Genomic DNA, 25,695 nt, shown 5'->3' on the forward strand with positions numbered 1-25,695 from the left:
TTGGCCTCCAAGGAGCACTCTGGCTGCACTTCTTCCAACACAGATCTGTTGGTTCTTTTGGCAGCCCATGGCACTTTCAATATTCTCCTCCAACACCGTAACTCAAAAGCATCAATTCTTCTTTGGTCTTCCTTATTCACTGTCCAGCTTCCACATGCATATGAGGTTATTGAAAATACCATGGCTTGGGTCACCAACATAATCTCCACGAAAATGAAGCTTAGGAAAAATCATTTTTGATTATCAGAGTTACTAACATTTGAAGACCTACCGTGCTACTCTTCCTCTGAGATCTCCTAATCCGGAGAGCTGTCGCATCTCCAAAGTCTTTAAGGCGGAATTAGTTCCATAACTAATGTTGTCCCGGGCACGGATCTGCTCCTGGAGTACCTGGGCAGCACGAAACAAGACACAAAGAGTCACTTTAGAATTTACATACTGCCATAAACACACATAAGGATCATCAATATCACCAACCAAAACAAGGCCTGAGACCGACTGTGGAAAGACCATCAGTGGCTCATATACAAGTTCAGGCTGACGCTGAAGAAAATCAAAGCAACTCCACTAGAGCAAAAATACTACCTTTACTATGGTTCTTTTTAAGTGCCACTGAGTCAATTCTGACTCCTAGTGACCCTATATAGGGTTTCTGAGGCGTTTAAATCTTCACAGGAGCAGAAAGCCTCACCCAACAGAGCAGTTGGCAGGCTCAAACCACAGACCTTGTGGTTCACAGTCCAGCCCTCATCATATGGAACCTATACTGAATGTAGAGACCATCTTAAGAACAGATTTGATGCATTAGATGCTCATGACGTAAGACCAGAGGAGTTGTGCTGTGGCATCAAGAACATCATACAGGAAGAAAGTCAAAGGTCATTATAAAGACAGCAAAGAAAGAAAAGACCAAAATGGATGTCAGAAGACACTCTGAAACTTGCTCTTGAATACAGAAAAGCTAAAGCAACTGGAACAAATGATGAAGTAAAAAAGTTGAACAGAAAATTTCAAGAGGCTGTTAGAGAAGTCAAAGTAAAGTATTATAATGAAATGTACAAAGACCTGGAGTTAAAAAACCCAAAGGGAAGAACATGCATTTCCTAAGCTGAAAGACCTGAAGAAAACATTTAAGCCTCAAGTTGCAATACTATGGACAAAATAAGGAACTATCAAAAGAAGATAGAAGAAATACACAGTCATTATACCAATAAGAATTGATCAGTGTTCAACCATTTCAAGAGGAACCATATCATCAAGAACCAATCATCAAGTATTGAAGGAAGAATTCCAAGCTGCATTGAAAGGACTGGAGAAAAATAGGCTGCGGGATTTGATGGAACAAATTGAAATATTTCACCAAATTCATGCCACACTGGAGGCATTCACTCATCTATGCTAAAACATTTAGAAGATAGCTACCTGGTAAATCGATTGGAGAAGATCATTTTTGTGCCCATTCCAAAGAAAGGTGACCCAACAGAATGTGAAATCATTGAATAATACCATTAATATCACATATCGGTAAAATTCTGCTGAAGATAAATAAAAAATGGTTGCAGCAGTACATCAGCAGGGAGGTGCCAAAACTTCATGCCTGATTCAGAAGAGGACATGAAAACAGGTATAGCATTGCTGACATCACAGGGATCTTGGCTGAAAGCAGAGAATATCAGAAAGACATTTTTCTGTGCTTTTTTAACTATGCAAAGGCTTTCAACTGTGTGGATCACATCAAACTATAGATGACATTGCAAAGAACGGGAATTCCAGAACACTTAATTGTGCACATGGGGAACCTGTACATAGACTGTACAAGAGCCATTTGTTCAAACAGAACAAGGAGATACTGAATGATTCACAGTCAGGAAAGGTGTGTGCCAGAGTTGCATCCTTTCACCGTACTTATTTAATCTATACACTGAGCAAATAATTCAAGAAGCTGAATTCTATGAAGAAGATGCAGCATCCTGACTGGAGGAAGACTCATTAACAACCTGTGATATGCAGATAACACAACCTTGCTTGCCAGAAATCAAGAGGACTTGAAATACTGATGAAGACAGCCTTCAGTATGGATGGCTTCTCAATATAAAGAAAATAAAAGTCCTCACAGCTGAACCAATAAATATCATTGTTAATGAAAAAGAGATTAAAGTTATCAAAGACTTTGTTTTGCTTGGATCCACAATCAATGTGCATGGAAGCAGCAATAAAGAAATTAAAGGACATATTACATGAAGCAAATTGACGGCAAAAGAGCTCTTTAAAGTGTTAAGGAGCAAACATGTCACTCTGAGGACTAAGGTGCCCCTGACCAACCCAAGGTATTTCCAATCACCTCAGATACATGTGAAAGTTGGACAATGAATAAGGAAGCCCCAGAAGAATCAATGCATTTGAATTATGGAGTTGGTGAAGAATGTTGAAAGTATTACATGTAGGCTGCCAGAAAAACAAACATATCCGTACTGGAAATACAGTCAGAACGTTCCTTAGAATGGAAGATGGCGAAACTTCATCTCTCATTCATTGAGCATGTTGTCAGGAGGTACCAGTCCCTGGAAAAGGACATCGTGCTTGGTAAAGTTGAGGGTCAGACAACAAGAGGAAGACTCTCAATGACATGGACTGACACAGTGGCAGCAACAATGGATTCAAACATTAATAGCAATTGTGAGGATGGGGCAGGACCAGGCGGGGTCTCCTTTAGTCTGTCGTACACCTGTTAGCTATGAGTTGGAACCAACTCGATGGTACCTAACAACAACAATAAAAGCATTATATACTGTTGGCAAAAATAATATTTAGCACTGCTTGCTCAAATATATCAAAACAAATAAAATAAAGGCAAACAAAACAAAACAAAAACCTGGGTAAAACCCACCAACATACAAGCATCAATTATACGTATATATATCACAATAACACAATGTCTCAGAGACAACAGATAACCTCCATTCACATGAAGAACCAAGAAAGAGTGACCAAAACGCAGAGCCAGAAAATCTTTTAAGGAAGAAATGGAATTGGAACTACCTGATAAAGAATTCGAAGTTTTTAAATTACAAAAAAAAAAAATTCAATTTTCTTAAAATAAGAGGCTCCTTTTTAAAATAATCACTTGGTATACATATAGAGAGAGAATCAGGAAGCCTAGAAAGAGAGAGCTTAAAGATGACTCACAAAACAAGTGCCTTAATTTTCTGGTAGAAATGCAGAGACTCTGGTGCCAAGTGACTTGATGGAGCTCAGGCAAGGTCCAGACTCAGACTCTGAGACTCCTAACAGCAGTTAAAGCTCTTTTCACTACTCCACGCTGCTTGTCAATAGTCATTGTTCTAGATGACTAATTCCTAAATCTACTGTGGTTGTTATTTGTGGTTTAGTCATGTGCAGTAGAACTGCTCCACAGGGTTTTCACAGTTGTGACCTTCCAGAAGTGGATCACCAGGCTTGTCTTCTTAGGTACTTCTGGTGGGTCTGAACTTCTAACCTTTCAGCTAGTAGTTAAGTGCTTAACCATTTATGCCACCCAGGATAATATATCAAGGACAAAAAGGGAAAGGAGGAGTCAGACAAACAGGTTCAAATCCTGCTTCCTCTAGCTGTATGATCATGGTCACTGTATTCTTAAGGATACTGTGAGTATTACACAAGATGTTGAACATACAGAACTCAGTTGCACAATGCCTCGTGTACAGCAAATACTCAGCAAATGCTTATTCTTTTTAGTTCTTATTGGATAACGGAATAGTTATACTGGACCCTGAAAGTTAACAAGTGAAACAACTTAGGCATGAGAAATGTTACTTAGCAAAGGGGAACTTTCTAGTGGTGTGGAAAAAGCATGTGTTAGGGGAGTAGGGAAAGAAGACCACCTTTGAAAGCTACACGTTAGCAATATACACAGGACTTGTGAAATGGGCATGCAAGAGTAAATAACCAAATAGCATTTATTGACTAATGTGAAAGTCCAGATGGTGTCTCTCAAAAAAAGAAAAACGAATGTCGAACTGCCTGAAGATCAGGTGACCAAATGTGAGCAGGATTTTGTGAAGAGTTCATCTCAGGAAATCTTCAAAGGAATGGTGAAGACAATAATGACACCGGAATATTTATTGAGGATGGACTATGAGGTGTCTGGTTCCATGCTACACACTGACATGTACCAAATCCACACAACATCCCTGTGAGGGAGGCATTCTCCAGATCCCCAGCTTACAGAGGAGAAAAGAGACACAAAGAGCTAAATTGGTATGCCCAATGTCACACAGGACTTGATCTGGGCCATCTGGCTCCAGAATCAGCTCTTCTGGGAAAGAAGAAGAAGCATGAAAGAGAGAGGAGGAGAGGAGACAGAGACAGAAAGAGGGAAGGAGAAACTAGAAACCTAGAGTCCTAAGTAGTAAACTGATGTCAGCTGCCACTGAGTGGGCCCACTTGCTTAGTAATTGTACACTAGACACTGTTTTAGGCCCTTTAGGTCTGTAAGGTACTATAACTCATTTAATCATTGCAACATCCTAAGAAGGAGGTTCTATTATTATTACCATTTTTTTTCAGATAACTCAAAACAAACAAAAAACCTAGTACCATCATGTAGATTCTGAGCCTGCACGTTTTACTGGAGCTGATCGCCTGGTCTTTCTCCCATGGAGCAGTTGGTGGATTCATAGTAGCCCAATGTGTAACCTACCACACTTCCAGAGCTCCGTGTTAACCTAAAGTTACAGTTAATAAGTGACAAAGCTGGGATTGGAACTCAGGGAGTCTGGCTCCGTTAACTGTGCCCTGAAACCACTATACTCCATCACTTTGTTCTCATTTGTCCTTTCCTATCATTTTATATTTATAACGTATTTTGCTGCGTTGTGTCCTTTCTCTTTTTCCTGATTTGAACTGGTTTGATCAGATTGCCATTCATTCCTTTCTCCTCTTGTTAACAAAGGAATGTTCCTGGAAGTTGCCATTTGAGGACTGGTTAGCTTTCTTTTCTCAGTACTCTTAACCATATACCCAACTCTATTTGAAAAATAAAAGATCCCCCAAACTAACTAAATAAAAGATCCCAATAATTTCCCTGTCAGGAGGCACAATCTCCACAACCTCTTGCATCCAAATGTGAGCTATTTGGGACCCTTCACATCTACCCTCCTTTTCCCTTTAATCCTAAGAGATTTATTTGGGAAGATTTTATCTTCCTCCTTTCTTGTCCTCCTCCCAACCCAACTAGGCTTTGCTAAGGTAACTGAATGCTTCTAACTGGGATACACTTAACATTTTTGATTGCAGAGCCCAGGAATTGATCAACACATCAACACCCACTGAAATGAATTTATATGTCTTTTTTTAAAAGGATCATTGATTACCTTTGCTGCTGCTTCTTTTCATGTTCCCTTTTCTTGCAGCCTCCGTTCCAGTTTATTTGGATTGTGTTTCGAGTCCTGTCTCTAGCCTTTCCCTCAGATAAGGCACCTGTGTGAATGCCTTTGAATTCACCTGCATGTTGATGATCACCCTGAACAGTGGATGATAAACTGATGGGATGTAGCCACTCCATAGGAGAAAGATGTAGCATTTTGTTCCTGTAAAGATGACAGCCTTGGAAATGCTATGGGGCAGATCTCTTCTGGCCTATAGAGTCATCAAGAGTCAGAAACAATTCAACAATACACACCAACACAGCAGAATTCTTGGGTTAAAGGCCTTTCCTCGCAGTGAACTTTGAAATGTCAGGGTTACTGACAAGAAGTCAGATGCTCCTTCTTCTATCTAGACGCTTGTAGGATTTTCTCTTCATCTTTGGAGCTCCGGGGTTGTATCAGGATATATCTAGTTATTCTAAGGGCTGTGCTTGTTCTGTCTCCCTGTGGCTTCTGGGTTCCCTCGGAAGTGATGCCCCTTTCTCTCTCGGCTCATTGGAGTAATAATTTAAGTGGGTTGTCCTAAGTGTTCTAGGAGCTTGTGAACTGAGGTGCAGCCAATCCCCAGGTGAGGTTCCTTCAGAAGGAAGTTTCTCTGTATCTTGTTCTCAGCTCTCCAAGCCCAGAAATGGTGGTGATACAGCCCACCTCTACAGTATCCTCCTTATCTCTGTGGGGGCCAGGAGATTCTGACTCCTAAACCATAGAGCCCAGGCCCTCACGCGCAGCTCTTCCAGATGGGTCTCTGCTGGCCCCTAGGCTGCCTGCCTGCCTATCCCAGTATCCTGGAAGGCGGCACCAGAAGCAGGTACAGTAAACCACCACCTTGTCATTATTTCTTGCAACAAGCTAGTGATTCCTTGAGAATAAATTCAGCTCCATAGTTATCTGAATATGTACTAGCTATGTACTTCTGTTTATTTCTAAAGAATTGCTGGATTCAGCTACACTGGCAAGGTGAGGTCCCATTTGCAAGTGATCAGGAAAGCAATATAAGAGACAATGTAATTATGCTTACGTAAATTGTTTTTGTGTTCCATTTCATCTCCTATTTTTTCCTTTCTTTCTCCTTCCTTCTTCCCTTTCTTTTTTGGATGTATAGCATATATACATACATAAATATAACTCACATACATTTTTTTTTTTTTTTTGGATCTTCAAAATTCCTAGTCAAATGCCAAAATTAGGAATGTGAGTATTTGGTGTTTTCCTTATTGGAAACTTAGTGGGGTTTCCAAACAATAGTGACAGTAATAGTAAAAAAGCTATCTCACGTAAAGGAGTTTCGAGCTACAAGACCTATCTATTGTTTGCTGTAGTTTCCAAATTTTTCTGAATGAACTTGCTCTATTAAGAGGAATGCAAACTACTTACAATCACCTGTGAATGACAAAACATTAGTCATCTGAACATGTTCTTGCAAGAAAACCAGATCTGACTAATCTGGTTCTGACACTCTCCCACTGATGAAAGGTGTTCTCTGTCTCTCTTCTAGCTCTTGTTGAGATTCATAGAAACTAGTATTCCTTTCATATGTAATGCTTCAAACCTTTATTTATAATAAGGTACGAAACCTGTGGTTCTTGAACTTCTTTGGGAGGCATAATAATCATCCAGGTGGCTGGTTAAACACACAAATTCCTGGGCCCCATCCTCAGAAAACCAAAGCTATGGGAGTCTGACCATTCAATGAACACCTCCAACATGACCCAGAGACCACACCCAGGGAAATATATTAGACAACACACTATAGGAATAAAGAAGGCAAACATCAATCCTATTTCATTTGGGTTGTTTCACAATTTAAAAATAATAATCATGAAGCAAAGAGAATGAACAGCAATTCACAAAAGAAGAGCTAAAAATACTTAACCAGAATATTTTCTAGAAGGTTCCATCTTATTAGTAAGCAAAGAAACAGGAAATTTTAAATCACACCATCTTTACCTATTAAAGAATGTTTTAAATTTTAAACTTATGTTTTTAGAAAGCATGTGAAAAACCAAAAAGGCACTGCTGGTCCTTCCTGGTGCAATGTTTCTAGAGAAGGATCCAGCAAAATGTAACAACAGGTTAAAAACGCTCATAACCTTTGAACCAGCTCAAGTTCTTGGCATTCATCTTAAGAAATAATAAGAAAAATGATGAAAATTTATACATAAAAATGTCTTCACAGTGTGATACACATAAGGAGTATTTTACCATGTATCCACAGAGTGTGTTGCTATGCAACCATATTAAAAGAAAAAGAAAAAGAGGTTCATGGAGGACTTTTAATGACAAGGGAAAAGGTGTATGATTTATAACTAAGCAAAAAAAAAAAAAAAAAAAAAAAAAAAAAGGTACAAAATAAATAAACCGCATGATTCCAGCTATGGATTAAGATGCTTAAAATAAAACCAGAATATTAAAAATGCTTTTGCTTATCCCTAGGGTGGGATTATGGCTGATTCCTTGTTATTGTTTTTTCCACAATGGGAAGACATTACTTTTACAACTAAGAAAAAAATATATATTTCTTTAAGATGCTTAGAAATAAGACAGAAAAACCCATTAACTTTCAGAATTCTTATGCAGATGATTAAGGTACTGTATTAGAAGTGCTTTGAATATAACAGAAAAAAATTACAGCTGAAGTTAACACAACATTCACATAACTGAGAAGTTATGTGAAAACAGAAGGCATTAGAGAATTTACTATTTAAAGGAATTCTATAAAGAAGTCTTAGAAAAAGAATCCATCTGTAAAGCCAGCAAGTGTTCCCTCATTTGTTATGTTGTAACAATAGAGCATCAGGGCAGGTTGATTTCAAAAAATGGACACCTTTAATTAGCAACACTTCTCCATTGTTGTCAATTCAATGAACATGTTTTCTGAATGCCTACTACATGTTGTGAAGTCCTGGTATGGCACCGTAGGATAAACATTTTTCTAACCAAAAGGGCTGGTGGTTCAAACACACCAGTCACTCTTTGGAAACCCTATACAGGGTCACAGTAAGTCAGAACCACCTTGATAGCGCTAACAATAGCAAGAACAGCACTGTGTATTGCGCACCAAACCAGCCCTAGAAAGTTCAACTACAGCATGAAAGACTGCAGGGTGGCATAAATGCCTGACCTGAGTCCACACAATTAACTTGCTTCATACACGCAGAGAAGAGGTCAGTGGCTTTGAAATAGTAATGTCCCAAGTCTTCAGTTATTTCTTAAAGATACGCTCTGTCTTTAAAGAACCTCCTTTCTCAAAGACAAGGTCTCCAGTGGCTCTAACAGTTTCCAGGTAGCACTGTAGGACCAGTATTGCACTGCTAATCAAAAGTTCAGCAGTTCAAATCCACCTGTCAGTCCTCGGAAACCCTACACAGGGTCACTATAAGTTGGAACTCACTTGATGCCACTTAATAACAGCAATACTAACTGAAAGGGAGGTGATTTTTTCAAATGCATTTAGCAAAGCCATTGAAGAAAGGCCTAGAGAAAAGCTTCCATAACCATTGTGTTGTTGTTGTTATGTGCTGTGGAGTCAGTTCCAACTCATAGCGACCCTGTACAGGATTTCCGAGGTTGTAAATCTCTATGGGAGCAGAAAGCCTCATCTTTCTCCCACGGAACCATAACCATTAGAGCCAAGGAAACCCTATGGATCTTAGGTGTGCTCTGTAACACAAGAAGTCACTATGAGTTAGAATAGACTCATGGAGAAGGGTTGGTTGGTTTGTTTTTTCCCCAAAGGCAGTATGGAATAGCTCACGCCCTGAGCCACACCCCACCCCACCCCGGAGCCCTGTTGTGCTGTATAATATTGTTTATACAAAAGTAGTAATAACCCGTATTCCTGGGACCTCCAAACCAGACACGCTATAAATGTTTAGGAATGACCAGAGAAGAAACAGCTCTCCAGGTTTCTCCTTCTCCAACTCTTTCCAGACTTGTGAGAATTTGCAAATGAAAGTGTGGCTCTGATATCATCCAGCCAAAGCACCAACTACAGGCCTTGTGGGCTAGTATGTCCCAACATGGCACTGATTCCTACCTAGCTTTTTATCTTCACATTTGGACTGAAAAACTCTCCTGAGCTCCAGATTCATATATCAAATTGCCTTCTTGGCATGCCACTTGGATATCTGATGGACCCTAAAATTCACCAACTTTAAAACAGTAGCTTCCCTAACTTCAAAATCTGACAAGTACTACCTCCAAAAATCAATCTAAAATCTATCTGCTTCTCCCCATCTCCACCATAATGCCCAATGCAAGCCACCAACAGTTGCCTCCTGCTCTGCAGCAGTCACCCCCAGCCAGTCTCCCTGCTCCCATCCTCACTCCCCTAACCCTTCCTGCACACAGTAATCACAGTGATGGTTTTGAAACATCAATCAGTCTGTAAGCTCCACAGAGCAAGGATTTATTCATGAATATGAGTTGGAACTGACTCCACGGCACACTACCACCACCACCACCACCACCACCATATCCCAGGACCACGAATATGAATGAACTATTTACATTCCTTTGCTTAAATAATGGCTTCTAATTTCCAAACTCCAAACCACTTATTAAAAACATCCATGTTTATGATCTGGCCCCTTCCCCAGCTCACACCACTCCAGTTCCATGGGCCTTCTTTCTGTTCCTCAAACACACCAACTTTTTCCTGCTATGGCCTTGGAAACTGCAGTTTCTTTTTCTAGAATGTTCTCCTCCCTAAGCATTCCCTCTCCATCCCATCTTGGTCTGACTAGTCTTTTTTTAGTTATTCCTGTCTCAGTTCACATGCCACCCTGCTCACTCAGCCCCCTTTCTAAAACAGCCCCATCATCAGTCTCCATCACACAATCCAATTGGCTGCAGAGTACTTAGGAGGTGGCATTACCTTGGTTCCTAACCCTTTACTCCCTGAATACTCCCACCAGCCTCGGGCAGGGGCCTTGTCTACCTGGGTCATCGCAGTAGCCCCAGTGCCTCTAACGATACTTGGCTCCCAGTGGGTAACTGAGTAGTTTATCAGTTAATTTAGCTCCATGTTCCAGGATCTGGACTTCCACATTGAAGGCTCAGAGATGATCTCTAGCCAGTGTCTGGAGGTGATTGGATCCACACAGATGGGCTAAGACAAGTAAAATGTACTGAAGAGAAAGGCAAGATGTCAGAACACCCATTTATTAATCTAGATTGAACTGCATCCATCAAAGGGATATGAACAAACACTCAAATTTCACTCAATTCACTGCCTTCTCCCCCTAGAGTCAAGTCACATGACAAGCCAAGTCACAGTGAGGTTGGGCAAATGGGTGGAGTTAAAAAAAAATGAATTTGGATGATTTTGGAAGGAGCTCTGGTAGCATAGTGGTTACGAATTGGGCTGCTAACCTCAGGGTCAGCAGTTTGAAACTACCAGCTGTTCTGCAGGAGAAAGATGAGGCTTTCTGCTCCCGTAAAGATTTACAGCCTTGGAAACCCTGTACAGGGTTGCTATGAGTCAGAACTGACTCCCCAGCACATAACCACCATCAAAGTCCCTCTGCTGATATGCCCGTTCCAATGGTGCTAGATCACTCAGCTGCAAGCTGTTCATTCCCTTTTTTAAGCAAAATATATGAAGTTCAGTAGCCAAAACTCTCCTCAGTAGGCAATGCTGGGTATACGCTGAACCAAGTTCCTGCCTGCCCTCCAAGTACACACTCTGATATGTTAATAAAGCTCAACTCTAAACTTTATTATCAACTCTGAACTCACCTCAGTTGATAAAATGCTTCATTAGCTCATTTGAAAATCACTAAACAAACAAATGTGTTCTTGTTGCTGTTGTTATGTGCCATGGAGTTAGTTCTGGTTCATAGCAACCGTGTACAGGGTTTCTGAGGCTGTAAATCTTTATGGGAGCAGAAAGCCTCAACTTTCTCCTGCAGAACAGCTGGTAGTTTTGAACTGCTGACCTTGAGGTTCACAGCCCAATTCCTAACCACTATGCTACCAGAGCTCCTTACCAACTGTATACTCTACTCAAAATATAATCTACTCAACTAGATGACAGCTTGCTACAGATTTCCATCACCAAACTAGGCCAAAGTCAAATGCCAATCCAGCAGGACATTAAGAAGCATGGAAACCAGGAGACCCTAACCAAACAGGTGAAAACCCCACCACCTATTTTCCCAAAGGCCAGTGAGACAGAGCTAAAGCCCTGCAGCAACACAGGGGCCCAACCACTTCCCCAAGCCATCAAACTGGCATGGAAAGGAAAGCTTACTGTCAGGAAAAAGCCACTGACTGCTTACTAGGACTTGGCTTTCAGGGATTTTCCACAGCCTAAACCAAAGACAGTATGGGTAATCCAGACATGTATAATTCATAGTTGACTACATTACCTCTTTTAAATTTATAATGATGATAATAATTTATGGAAAGTTTCAGAGAAATAAATAATTGATAACATTTCATATCATAAAGTAAACTGCTAATGGAGACAATGGTTGAGAGTGGGCTTAAGACAATAGATTCTTTCATTCAACATTTATCAAGCACCTACTGTGTACTAGTACCTAGGAGTCATCTGCTTAATGAACATTACAGGGACATGGACCCTGGAGCCTTTGATTATGAAACATTTACTAAGCTTGTACAATGTGCTAAACCTAGAAAAGCTAAACTTCAGATCTCTCCTCCATACTTATCAGTTTGTTTGACTGTGGTGCCATGTGTTTTTGTTATGATGCTGGAATCTATGTCACCAATATTTCAAATACCAGCAGGGTTACCCATGGGGGACAGGATTCAGTGGAGCTTCCAGACTAAGACAGACTAGGAAGAAGGGCCAAGTGACCAACTTATAAAAAAATCAGCCAGTGAAAATTTTATGATGCACCAGAATGTTGTCTGATATGGTGCCAGAAGATGAGCCCCTCAGGTTGGAAGGCACTCAAAACACAACTAGGTAAGAGCTGCCTCCTCAAATTAGAGTCAACCTTAAAGACCTGGCTGGGGTAAAGCTTTCACTTGCCAATGGGACACAACTCAAAATGAGAAGAAACAGCTGCAAACATACATTAATAATCAGAACATGGAATTACCAAATATGAAACTAGGAAAACTGGAAATCATCAGAAATGAAACTAAATGCATAAAGATTGGTATCCTAGGCATTTGTGAGCTGAAATGGACAGCTACTGGCAATTTGAACCAGACAATCATATGGCTTACTATGCCAGGAGTGAAGAGGAGTGGCATTGCATTCATCACTAAAAAGAGCATTTCAAGATCTATGGGTCGGAATCAACTCGACAGCACTTAACAACATCTTGAACTATGATGTCTGTGATAGGATAACATCCATAAGTCAAAAAGGAAGACCAGTTAATAAAACTATTATTCAAATTTACATGCCAATAATTAATATCAAAGATAAAGAAACAAGATAGTTAGCAATTTCTGTAGTCTGAAATTGATCTAACATGTAATTAAGGTGCATTAAAAATGACTGGTGATTGGAATGTGAAAGTTTGAAACAAAGAAGGATAGTTGGAAAGTCAGGGCTTGGTGATAGAAACAAAGATGGACATCATATTGTGTTGGAGAATGAAAACATGAGTAAGACAAAGTTCCGCTCTTTGTGACGAACTCACAATCTACCAGGGAAGATAGACTTGTAAAGAAACAATGTTAATCCTATTCAGTAACTGCTGCATTAATAGAGGCATGTGCGAGGTGTTGTTGTTGTTGTTGCTGTTAGGTGTCATCAAGTCGGTAATGACCCATAGCGACCTTATGCACAGCAGAACGAACCACTGCCCAATCCTGGGCCAACCTCACCATTGTTGCCATGCTTGAGTCCATCGATGCTGCCACTTGGCCAATCCATCTCGTTTGGGGTCTTCCTCTTTTTCTCTGACCCTCCACCCTACCAAACATGATATCATTTTCCAGCGACTGGTCCCTTCTGACAATATGTCCAAAGTATGGGAGACGAAGTTTGGTCATCTTAGCCTCCAAGGAGCACTCTGGCTGCACTTCTTCCAACACGGATCTATTGGTTCTTTTGGCAGCCCATGGCATTTTCAATATTCTCCTCCAATACCATAACTCAAAAGCATCAATTCTTTTTTTTTTTTAAGTTTCATTGTGAATTATGTGACAGTTTACAGGAGAAAACATCAGTTTTACATTCACCCTATCATATCATATATTGCTTTATTGCCATGGTTACAATTCCTTCCACACATCACCAATCAACGAAAGGGTACATCCTATAAGCCTGCTACCCCCCTCCCCCCAGTCATCAGCATACAGCCCTTCTCCCTCCCTGGGTCCCGAGTCCCCAGCTGTTCCATCTCTCCACGTCATCATCTTAGGGATCGCTGCCTCTCTGGGTAGGGTTCCGCTCTCCGCTCTTCTCCCTTCATGGTTCCAGGAACCTCTGCTCCTAGCCTGAAAAGTTAATCACCCCCTCCTTGCCACAAAATGTCTACTTTTACATTTACAACCTTCACAATCAGTCCTGGTAACAATTATTCACCCTTGTATCACAAGAGAACTATCTGCATTACCTTTAATCAGTCCCACTTAGACAGATTAGATACTACTCAGCGGAAATTCTACCTTCCTCCAAGCCCTCTGGATCTAGGTTCCCTCTTGAAAGCTTGTAAGCTAGTCACTTCTTGTCTTTATAGCCCCCCATTTTGGATAGCCAATGTCCAAGTTGCCCGTCCCTGTCTACTTTGTATATGGAGAGGGTAGGAATGATCCTTGCTGTAAAGATTTGTTCCGTCTTTTGAGTTACTACATCCATAGGTGTAGGTCAAGTTCATCAAGTTGTATCAGATTACTCTTTCTTTCCTCTTCTTTCTTCTAGTTACGCTCTGATCATCCAGTCATTGAAGCTAGATCAAATGGGTATTATCTGCAAGTGTGGGTGCTCTTGTGCAGATGTCCTCTCTTCTTATCCATTGGACATTTCACTCTCCACTCCAGTCCTCCATGGCTATGTCACTGACTCTGGGCCCAAGAATCCTCAGGTCTTGCCACACTGCTGGCCAACCAGGTTCACACAACACCTGGGTTCACAGGAGTCTATTGAATGTTGTAGGGCTTAGCTCAAAGCCTCATAGCTGTTTTTTCCTCACTTCCCTTTGTCGGTGGCGAACATAGTCACCCAACAGAGCATGTATTCCCACTGAGTCTTAGTCTTGGAAGGGGGTTTACTCTGAGGGGACCCGACCCCTTGCCTTGATGTCTCCTGGGCGGGCAACTTGCTTGTTCTTCTAGTAATCGGTCAGTCTGCCTCTATTGTTTTGTATTTTTCCTGTCAGTCTTTCTTTCAAGAGGTATCTTCTGTTCTTCTAGCCACTCCAAGCCCATCCAACAGGGGGAAATTTCCCACCTTTGAAGATCCTGGATGCTGTTAAGGATTCCACCTATAGTCTTATGTAATGTAGTGGCTCTGCAGGTAGCCTCCTTCACTGGGCACATTGTATCCTCATTTTAGGTATTCCAATCAGTTATAGGCAGAAGATGGACTTACAAGCTTTCTATGGTGATATTTCTGGCTTTTCTTTTCTCTCCTCTTCCAGTGTCTATTTTATAATGTAATGCAAGGAATACCAAGATTCAGTAGACAGCCAAGCATCTTAACATTATTTCCCCCCTTTTCCTTATTCCAGCCATGTCTCAATCTGTGTACCCCAGAGACCTATTGTTCCAAGGTTGTGCATACATCATTATTTACCTCTGTCCCACTTAGCCCATGCAAACCTGCCTACTTGTTCTTCACTCCGCTTTGTACTTTCATTCCCCTCTCCCAAAGGCATCAATTCTTCTACAGTCTTCCTTATTCACTGTCTAGCTTTCACATGCATATGGTTACTGAAAATACCATGGCTTGGGTCAGGCGCACCTTAGTCCTCAAGCCAACATCTTTGCTCTTCACCACTTTAAAAAGGTCTTGTGCAGCAGATATACCTAGTGCAATACGTCGTTTGGTTTCTTGACTGCTGCTTCCGTGAGTGTTGATAGTTGATCCAAGAAGAATGAAGTCCTTGACAACTTCAATCTTTTCTCCGTTGATAAGATTGTTGTTTATTGGTCCAGTGGTAAGGATTTTTGTTTTCTTTACATTGAGATGTAATCCATAGTGAGACATTAAACCAATCAAGCCCACTGCCTTTGAATCAATTCTGCCTATTAGCATAATTCATTGCCATCCTACCAGACACAGTAGAATGGCTCCATAGGATTTCCGACAGCCTCATCTTTCTCCTTTAGCAGATGGTGGATTTCAACCATCAGCCTTGCAGTTAGCAGCCCAACACTCAACCACCACACCAACAGGTATCCTTAGGGATACATTAACCAAACCAAATGAAATCCACTCCCAACAAGTTAATTCTGACTCATAGCAAGCTTGTATAGGGTCTATGAGGCTGTAAATCTCTCCCATGGCTGGTGAGTTTGAATTGCCGACCTTGCGGGTAAGCCGTCCAGTGCCTTTCCTACAGCACTATCAGGAATACATTGTTGTATGTGCCATGGAGTCAGTTCCGACTCATAGTGACCCTGTACAGGGTTTCCAAGGCTGTAAATCTTTACGGGAGCAGAAAGCCTCATCTTTCTCCTGAAGAACCACTGGTAGTTTCAAACTGCTGACTGTGAGGTTAGCACCCCGATTCGTAACCACTACGCTACCAGAGCTCCTTCAGGAATACATTAGGGAAGTTAAATTGGGGAAAGGGAGATACTGGCAGGGGTGGCTTTCTAGAATGAAGGAACTAGTAAACAGCATTGAAGGCTCAGCTGAGGTTAGAAATTATCTACTATATTTAAATGGTTTTGTTAGGTTAGTATAGAAACCACCAGTTACCGTAGAGTCAATTCTGAACCGTGTTCCATAGTGTTTTTAATGGCTGGGTTTTCAGAAGTAAATCACCCAGGCCTTTCTTTTGAAGTACCTCTGAGAAGACTTGAACTTCCAACCTTTTGGTTAGCAAGCCAGTGTGTTACCCACTTGCACCACCGAGGGACTAATACATGCTGTTGTTGTGAAGTGGTGTTAAGTGGGCTCCAACTCATAGTAACCCTGTATAGGGTTTCTGAGCAACAGCTGGTAGGTTTGAACTATGGACTTTGTGATTAGCAATCCTATGCTTAACCTACAGCATCACAACAGGGCTCCGGGACTAATACATGGTGGTGGTGGTGTGCTTTAGAGTTGGTTCCAACTCATAGTGACCTTGGATAAGGCTGTTAGTCTTTACGGGAGCAGAAAGCCTCATCTTTCTCCTGTGGAACAGCTGGTAGTTTCTAACTGCCAACCTTGACGTTAGCAGCCCGACTCATAAACTCTCCTTTGGACTAATACATGGTGGTGGTTATGTGTCGTGGAGTCGGTTCTGACTCATAGCAACCCTGTACAGGGTTTCCAAGGCTGTAAATCTTTATGGAAGCAGAAAGCCTCATATTTCTCCTGCGGAACAGATGGTAGTTTCGAACTGCAGACCAATTCGTAACCACTACACTACTAGAGAAGCTACCAAAAGGGAAAATTTTCTCCAGATCCAATGGTGTGGCTAAAGCATTATCATCTCTTGCATTGATAGAAGAAATGAAGTCCAGGGTTTTCTAAAGATAAAGGTACGCGCTCTGCTTTTATCCAAGGGGGAGAGTAATGTCAGCATAGTTTGGGCTCTGTCTCTAGTTCATCCACTCACATGAGTAAAGGGAACACAGCTAAGAAGCCATAGGGAAATGTGGGGCATGAACAGAATGAGGAAACACTATTTTCCATCATTAAATGGTGCCTTTATTGGACACCGTTTTTTGCCATTGGCTAAGGGGACAAGAATGTGAGAACCATGCTGTATCCTAAATCATTTTGATTTTATCTATCTCCCTCTCTGTTAGAAGACTACTGGCTCCCCAGTACACCTCCAACCCTTTTCTATAGGAAAATCTTTAACAGAGAAATACTCTGCAGAGAGGAGGTGTAGATGCGAATGCTCCATACTTTCTGTACAGTTTTTTTTCTTCTGTAAAACGAAAATTCCTCTAGAAAATAAAGTCTATTTTTTAAAAATTAGGGGGAAATATTTTTGAAATCTTTAAGTTGGGGTTCTTTAATTTTACAAAGTTGCCAGCTTGGAGTTGCCAATTTATTCAGTCTTTGAGATAAATGTGTTTTAGCACCCAAATATGAAACTAGAAAGATCATTCTAAATATAGACACCACTTCCAAACACAAGTAAATTATCTACGGCAATCTCTTAGTCTTCTTAAAGTTTTCTGATGCCACTAAAGTTCTTTGTATGTAGGCAATTCAATCTGACTCTACAGAGACAACAAACAAACAGAATTTCTTAGAAGAATCTAGGGGAGAGAGGCACATATCAACAGGGCAGCTGGGAATCAAGACAGATGAAAAATTACACAAAAAAATCCCCCACAAGCAACATGTATGTTAGGATCCAGACAGCAGAACCACTGCCCAGTCTCCTGCAGACACAGCCAAGCAGTAGATTGACTTACAAAATAAACAATATTACCCGTGAGTAAAGAGTTCCTTTAAAAATGCATCTATATGAGACCAAGTGATCAAAAATTACTCTAAAGCAAAGATGAGAAGGCAAGGAGGCAGGAAAACCAAAGTACAGGCAACGATCGAACCAGAACAGAATAAATGCGAATGATTTGCTGTGTCAATTTTTACTTTAAACACAGTTAAAAAAAATTATTTTATATATAGCCACTGCTGGGTCTGAGGGTCAGGACAATAGTTTCAGGGGACATCCAGGTTATCATAACACAAGCCCACAAAGACTATGTTGTACATCCTACTTTGATGAGTAGTGAATGGGATCTTAAAAGTTTATGAATGTCCATCTAAGGGGACCATCTATTGGTCTCTCTCAATCCAGAGGAAAGAAGAGTGAAGAAAGTTGAAGTTGCTTAGAACGATTATTGAATAGATTAATGGACCATGTGAACATCAGTTTCCATGACATTGGGACCAGAAGAACTAGATGGTGCCCGGCTACCACAACCAACTGCTCTAAGAGGGATCACATTAGAAGGTACTAGATAGAGTGGGAGACAATGTGGAGCAAAATTCAAAAATCACAAAAAGACAAGGCTTACTACTGGTCAAATGGTGGAGCTCCAGAGACTAGGGCCCTTGGTCACCCTTCAGGTTCGGAACTGAACTCACACACACCCCCACATTGCTCAATGTTTAGTCAAATAATAGAGAGGTCTATAAGGAGAACAGTAACCCTATGGAGGTACAGATACCTTAGAATAATCAACCATTTGATATTTACTCAAAGACAAAGTCCATAAGGGTTAGGAAGGAAGGAGGAATGGAAATAGGAAAACAGGGAAGAAGCGGGATGAATGATGAGATGCTGTGGAGATTGCCATTAATGAGCTTGAACAAAATGTGTCTGAATTGTTGAATGGAAAACTAGTCTGTTCTGTAAACTTTCACCCAATTCACAATAAAAGGTTTCCATAAAAATAAGCCACTTCAGTCTATGTCCAATAGGAGAAAGGTAATCCCTAAAAGGTAATCAAAGCAATGTGATAGAAATCATTCAGAAAGAATGCTGAGCAGCCCCCAGAATAACAAAGGTCCATTACACTTCCTTACTGGTAAAAATACAGTCCTTAACTTTAAACAGTATAAGATGAATAGACAGGAAATCATAGAGCACTGATGATAAAGGCACTTCGATTAGGTTGCAATTCTGAGTAAATCTCTGTCTATACATGAGAATGTCAATAACTATGTAATAGACCAAGACCAAAAGGCACAAGCCAACTAAGAATGATCAAAAATGGAAACAGACTATGCAAACAGTAACGATCAGAGCGCTGGAGGATACTGATATCAGACAAAATAGATTTTGAGGCAAGAAATATGACTAGAGTCAAAAAGTGATATGACATCAGGCTTCAGGAAGGTAGTTACCCTCCACAACCAGACTTGGACCAAAACATAGACTTTTCACAAAAGAAGAGATCCAAATGGCTAATAGGAAAATGAGAAGTTGCTTAATATCATTGTTGTTGTTAAGTGCCATAGAGTCAGTTCCAGCTCATAGTAACCCAGTATAGGGTTTCTGAGGAGCAACTGGTGAGTTTGAACTGCCGACCTTGTGGTTCAAATCCAACTTGCAGTCCTGCACTTATCCTACAGTGCCACAACAGGACTCCTCAATATCATTACAAACATAATGAACAACCACGACATAGCCACTATAACAACTATCAAAAAACAACAGATAGCTTCAAGGTTTGGTGAGGATGTGGAGAAAGTGGAACTTTCATATGTTGCTGGTAAGATTGTAAAAAAGGTATAACCATTCTGGAAACGGTTTTGACAGTGTTGCAAAAAGTTAAACATTAGCTTAACATGTTGTTGTTGTTAAGTGCCACTGAGTCGGTTCCGACTCATAACAACTCATAAAATCCAGCAATTCCACTTCTAGAAATTTACCCAAGAGAAATGAAAATATGTCCACAAATGATACTTGCTAGAATATGTTGAACCTCAAAACGATCATGCCAAGTGAAAGAAGCCAGATGCTAAAGACTTTATATGGATGATTTCACGTAGGAAATGTCCAGAAAGATAAATTTATAGAGCTAGAAGGCAGATGAGTGGTTGTCTGGGGCTGAGGGAAAGCAGTGGCTGACTGCTAATTGCCTCATGTAAATTTGTGGAGGAGGGTGATGAAAAGACTCCAACACTGAGTTCTGTTGATGATGACACAATTTTATAAATTTACTAAAAATTATTGAATTGAACAAATGCAATGAGTGAATTTTGTGCCATTTAAATTAAAGTGATTTAAAAATAAATATAAATTTGATAATGAAAAAAAAAAGAAATGAGGTTTAATTTCAGAACGCATGATTAAAATACAATCTCCATGACTTAAAACAAAGGTTTTGCTTAAGCTAGCCATATATTTTTTATTCATATATTTTAAAATTACATGTGAAGGATGTTGGTATTGTGCAGGGGTGGAAGCCCAGGCCCTAAATACTCTTATGCTTTTTGAACTAAACTGTATGGGTTCTGTGATTATTCAATAAACAGCAGTAAATTTAGAATTTATTGTTGTTGTTGATTTAGAATTTCGTATTCTAAAAATAGTCAGCATTGGTCGTTTATTAGGCCCATTTCAGAGAAAAAGATTGAGCAACGAAAGGGGGCCTGAGAAGCAATTCAAAGAGCTAAAATGTTTGAATAATAAACTATGCTATAAATAATCATTATGACCTAGAAATATTTCATCTGAAGCAGCAAAGGCTGACCTAATAATTGATTTAATAGCTCTCTTCAAAGATATGAGTGGTTTCACGGAGAAATTACTCAACTTGTTCTTTTCTCTCTCCAATTGAGAGCCAAACAAAACAAAGTTGATTTAATAATCAACAAGGTAAATTTAGACTAACCCTAAATAACACCCACAGTAACTGCCATCAAATACTGGAATAAACTGAACTAGGCTATTTCTTGCAAGCTGTTTCCTTGGCGATCTTTAAGAATAGAAAAGACGTACAGCTTTGGTCTAAACCCATTATTTCCTGAAAGGTGAGAATGAGTTCAGTGACCACGGAAGGCAGGGCCAGGCTGTGGACTGGAAGGCCATGCTTGTGTCCCGCAGGCCTTACCTCAATATCCCGGTTGAGCTGCTTTACTATGGCGGTTATGTTCCTGATGTGCTCCTCCAAGAAAAGCCTGGCCAAGCGGTCGCCTCCTCCTTTGTTTTGCATTTTCTGCAAACTGTTGACTATGTCGTCTTTAATCCGGAAGGCGTGTTCCACAAGAGCAGCGGTGGTTTTCTCGTGGCAGAGAATCCTATCTTCCAGTTGCTCCACTAGACTTACAGATGAGTAAGGTGCCATGGTCAGAGACTGGCTGTGTCGGGGCATGGTTCTAACTCGCCTAAAGGAGGAAACCATTTTATGAGGGTTGCTCACTAGGGAGAGAGAAACAAATTAAAGCCAGATTCAATCTCCCCACATAAAATGATAAAAGTTATCAATCCCTACAAGCTAAATGAGTTTCTGCTCAAAAGAGTTTGTCTTCAATAGTCAGGCAGCATCTGTAAACAATGGTACCCAGAGACTTCAGCATGCTGGCCCCAGGCTCCATAACCTCTAGGAATAGGTGGTGGCGGTTGGGTGGGTTGGGTGGTGGGTTAAGTGGGATTCAACTCTTAGTGACTCTGTATAGTGTTTCCGAGGCTGTAAATATTTATGGGAGCAGAAAGCCTCATCTTTCTTCCGCAGAGTGACTGGCAGATGCTAATGGCTCAGCTTACAGTTAACAACCCAATGTGTAACGCCACCAGGGTTCCTTGTTTTCCCAGTCCAGGCTGTATTTTCAAGATGAAACTCATTAACAAGGTCTCCTGCTATATTCTCCCTCTCCTCCTTCTCTCTAAAGCAGCAGTTACAACCTTAAATGCCTACAGGCGACATAAATGAGTGAAGCAATGAACATGAGGCAACAGAGAATAATGGGAACTTTAGAGAAGGAGTAAGGATGCTCCCCAGCTAAAAGGACTTGTGGATTGCATGAACAACCATCAGTTTCTCCAGACCTTCTGATATTTCAAGAGCCAGAGGATCCAGAGCCACCTTTTTAAAATGTTGACAACCCATTTAAAAAATATTTAAGAATAAGTAATCTACTTCTGTGAGCCAGTTTTGGCCTGTGGACTCTTGGGTTGCAACTTGTAATTTATAAGGTTAACAGGGATGATTTGCTGGCAAGTACCCATTTCTATTTTACTGATAATGGGAACTTCAACCCGACTGTAAGGGTACTGTGAAATCTCCACCAGTTGGGCTCATTAAGTGGTCCACAGCATCCTCAAATTACAAGCTAGGAGAGGGGACATAATACTCCTCTTACCCTTGGACAAAACAATTCTTGAATAAAGTCACAGCCATAAAGCTTCATTTAAATAAACATCACACCCACTAGCGGCCCTCATGGGATTGGTGGAAAGAAAAAGTATACCTTAGATGCATATTTTCCATATATTATACCTTTCCTTGGTGACAAGAGAAGGAAATATAGGGCTCCGCTGGGCCATTTTCTTTTTAATAATTCACATCTGTTGAAAAAAAAAAGAAGAAGCATTAATTAACAGCTCATATCCAGAATTTAATTACTAAATGACCTCAAAGTTTTTATTAAGTTATTAAGTAAAGAATAAGTTACGTTGTCACGCTGATCACTTATATTCTTATATTTATGTCTCATATATTAAATAAACAGCAAATGTTTCCAAATATAGAGACAAGAATAGAGCAAAATCTTCTGAAGTTAATGTTGCTAAGTCTTACTAGACATATCAATAAGGACTATTAGTAAAGTTATCCCCTGTGTCTACATCTCAAGCTTGATAAACCAACCAGAGAGTTTCTTTAGCAGGTTCATCCAAGATTGTAAAAGGGAGCTTCAAAGAGTGCATGGGGGAAATTCCATTCTGTTATCATTCAATTTTTCCACAAGCTTTTTTTAAATTATATTTTTACTGTGAATTGAGTAATAGTTTACATGGGACAGCATCAGCTTTACATTATCCTATCATATTTAGTTTCAATGCAATGATTACAATCCCCTCCATGCATCATCAGTCAACACCATTTGCTCCCAATCCCTCTGTTTTTTTTTTGGGGGGGCGGGCATTTGGATGTGCACCCAAACACTCAGGAAAATATATAACCATTCAAACAACCAAAGGGTATATTCTGCATGCCAGCCCCCTGGCCATCAGCCCACAGCCCCTCTCCCTCCTTGAGTCCAGAGTCCCTAGCCGCTCCATCTCTCCACATCATCGTCTCTGCCTCCATCTCTGGATAGGGTCCCATACTCTGCTCTTCTCCCGTGATGGTCCCAGGGTCCTCCTCTCCTGGACTGCAAAAAGGACTCCCCTCCTTTTGTTACAAAACATCTACCTTTACATTTGCAGCATTCACAATCAGTCCTGATACCAGTTATTCATTATTGAACCACAAGAGTCTTATCCCCATCTCCTTTCTGCAGTACCATCTAGACAGGCTGGAAACCACTCCGTGGAGATTCTACTTTCTCCTTCACCCTCCGGAACTAAGCTCCCTCTTGAAAACTTATAAGCCAGTCACTTTGTGCCTTTGTTGCACTCCCCCCCCCCCCAATTTGGGTTGTTGTTGTTGTTACGTGCTGTGGAGTCGGTTCCAACTCATAGCGGCCCTGCATAGGGTTTCTGAGGCTGTAAGTCTTTACGGGAGCAGAAAGCCTCATCTTTCTCCCGCCCATTTTGGATAGCCAATGTCTAAGTTGCCCATCCCTGTCAACCCTGTATACAGAGGGGGTGGGAATGATCCTTGCTATGAAGATTTGTTCCCTCTTTTAAGCTACTACATCCATAAGTATAAGTCAAGTTCATCAAATTGTAGCAGATATACACTTTTTTTCCTCTTCTTTCTTCCTCTAGTTGAGTTCTAATCACGCAGCCATTGAACCTAGGTCAAATGGGTACTATCTGCAAGTATGGGTGTTCCTGTGCATCTCCCCTCACTTCATATCAGCTGGACACTTCACTCTCCGCTCCAGTCCTCTGTGACTATATCTCTGTCCATGGGCTCAGGAGTCCCCAGGTGTCACTATACTGCTGGTCAACCAGGTCACGATCCAGGTTGACAGGAGTCTACTATTAAATAGACTGGTGGTCAGACTTAGCTCACAGCTTCATTGCTGTTTTTCCCCCAGTAGACCAACGTGGTCACCAGCAAGATTACATGCCTGCTTGTGTATTCCCTTTGAGTTTCAGTCATGGAAGGGGATTTGCCCTGAGAGGACATGATTGCTTGCCTTGATGGCTCCCCAGTGAACAACTTGCTTGTTCTTGTGGTAGTCAATCAGACTGCCTTTATTGTTTTTCATTTTTCCTGCTGGTTGTTCTTTCAAGAAGTATCTTCTGTTTCTCTAGCTGCTCCAGGCTGGTCTGCCACAAGCTTTTTGAAGTCCCTTGTACTTTTCTTTTAAATTTACAGGAAGCTATCATATGTAAATTTTAACACAACAAATTTAGTAAAATCTACAGCAAATTAAGAGCACTTGTTTCCAAATTAATCTTAAGTAAAGCAATGCATGATCAGTGTGATTTGATTTGGGGAAAGCTATGTACTAAGAGAATAAGAATGCTATTCCCATTAAAACTTTATTATAAAGCATAATCATTCATATTGCATCTTGCATTTAAAGAACAATTTGATCATCACAACTGATTAGAAATCTGAACAAAACTACAGGGTTTTTAAAACATTTCATTACTAAAGTTTCTCATCACTGTTAATTGACTTAAAACAATGAATGCCTAGTAACTGTGATCTGATTGGTAATTAGTTCTCATTTAGACACTATATTCAGAATGCATTTCTGATTGAAATCATTGTTTTGGCATCATCTCTCCAGTGTTTTATTTTTAGAGTTTCAAAAATGTGAACATTTCACTTTCCTAGACAAAGAACTCTGAGTCTCAAACAAGTACCACTTAAGAAAAAGAGTAAGTCATGCCCAACAGACGATGCTGCCCAAGGAATTGTTCAGTATCTAAGCTACAATGCCTGCCATTTAGACTAAAAATAAGGCTAGGCAAAGGGGAAAATGCTGTTATTTAAAATTATATAATCTTAAAATTTGACTTGAAAGACACCTTAGTTGAGATATAAATCTATAAAACAGCCCAAATTAAGAAACATAAGCCCTCAACTTCTAACAGAAAGACTGACAGTTGAAATCTAGTTGCCTTGGAAAAAAGACCTGGTCGTCTACTTCCAAAAGGTTACAAGTTTAAAAACGATGGAGTGCAGTTCTACTTTGCACACATGGGGTAACCATGAGTCACAATGGACTCACTGGCAACTTGTTCTAATATTATTATTATTAATTTATTTTGCTGTTGTTGTTGTTGAAATATACATAGCCAAACATTCACAATTTTAATACTTTCTACACGTATAATTCAATGCCATTTGTTATATTCTTCAAGTTGTGCAGCCTTTGAGTTCCCACCCTCCCTTTCTGAGTTGTTCCTACAACATAAAGTCACTGACTCCTAGAGTTCCCATCTAATCTCGAATTGTTACAATCAATTTGATGCCATATAGATAATTTTGTTTTATTATGTAGCCAAGTAACCTAAATGTTGTTGTTGTTGTTGTTAAGTGCCATCGAATCGGTTCCGACCCATAACGACCCTGTACAGGGTTTCCG

The 25,695-nt window shown here is 40.4% G+C and overlaps 1 protein-coding gene across 1 annotated transcript in view; it reads right to left on the reverse strand.

Moving 5' to 3' along the window:
* The window catches only part of FAM81A (family with sequence similarity 81, member A), a 56,553-nt gene extending 34,081 nt beyond the window's left edge, over nt 1–22,472 (reverse strand). The window contains exons 1-3 of the mRNA XM_006831591.1: nt 22,453–22,472; nt 21,096–21,369; nt 272–390 (exon numbers count right to left, since the gene is read on the reverse strand). Coding sequence (XP_006831654.1) covers nt 272–390; nt 21,096–21,369; nt 22,453–22,472 — 413 coding nt within the window. The remainder of the gene's footprint in view (nt 1–271; nt 391–21,095; nt 21,370–22,452) is intronic.
* Between the last annotated feature and the right edge of the window lie 3,223 nt (nt 22,473–25,695).

Source organism: Chrysochloris asiatica, unplaced genomic scaffold (assembly GCF_000296735.1).
Source record: "Chrysochloris asiatica unplaced genomic scaffold, ChrAsi1.0 scaffold00004, whole genome shotgun sequence".
Taxonomy (NCBI): Eukaryota; Metazoa; Chordata; class Mammalia; order Afrosoricida; family Chrysochloridae; genus Chrysochloris; species Chrysochloris asiatica.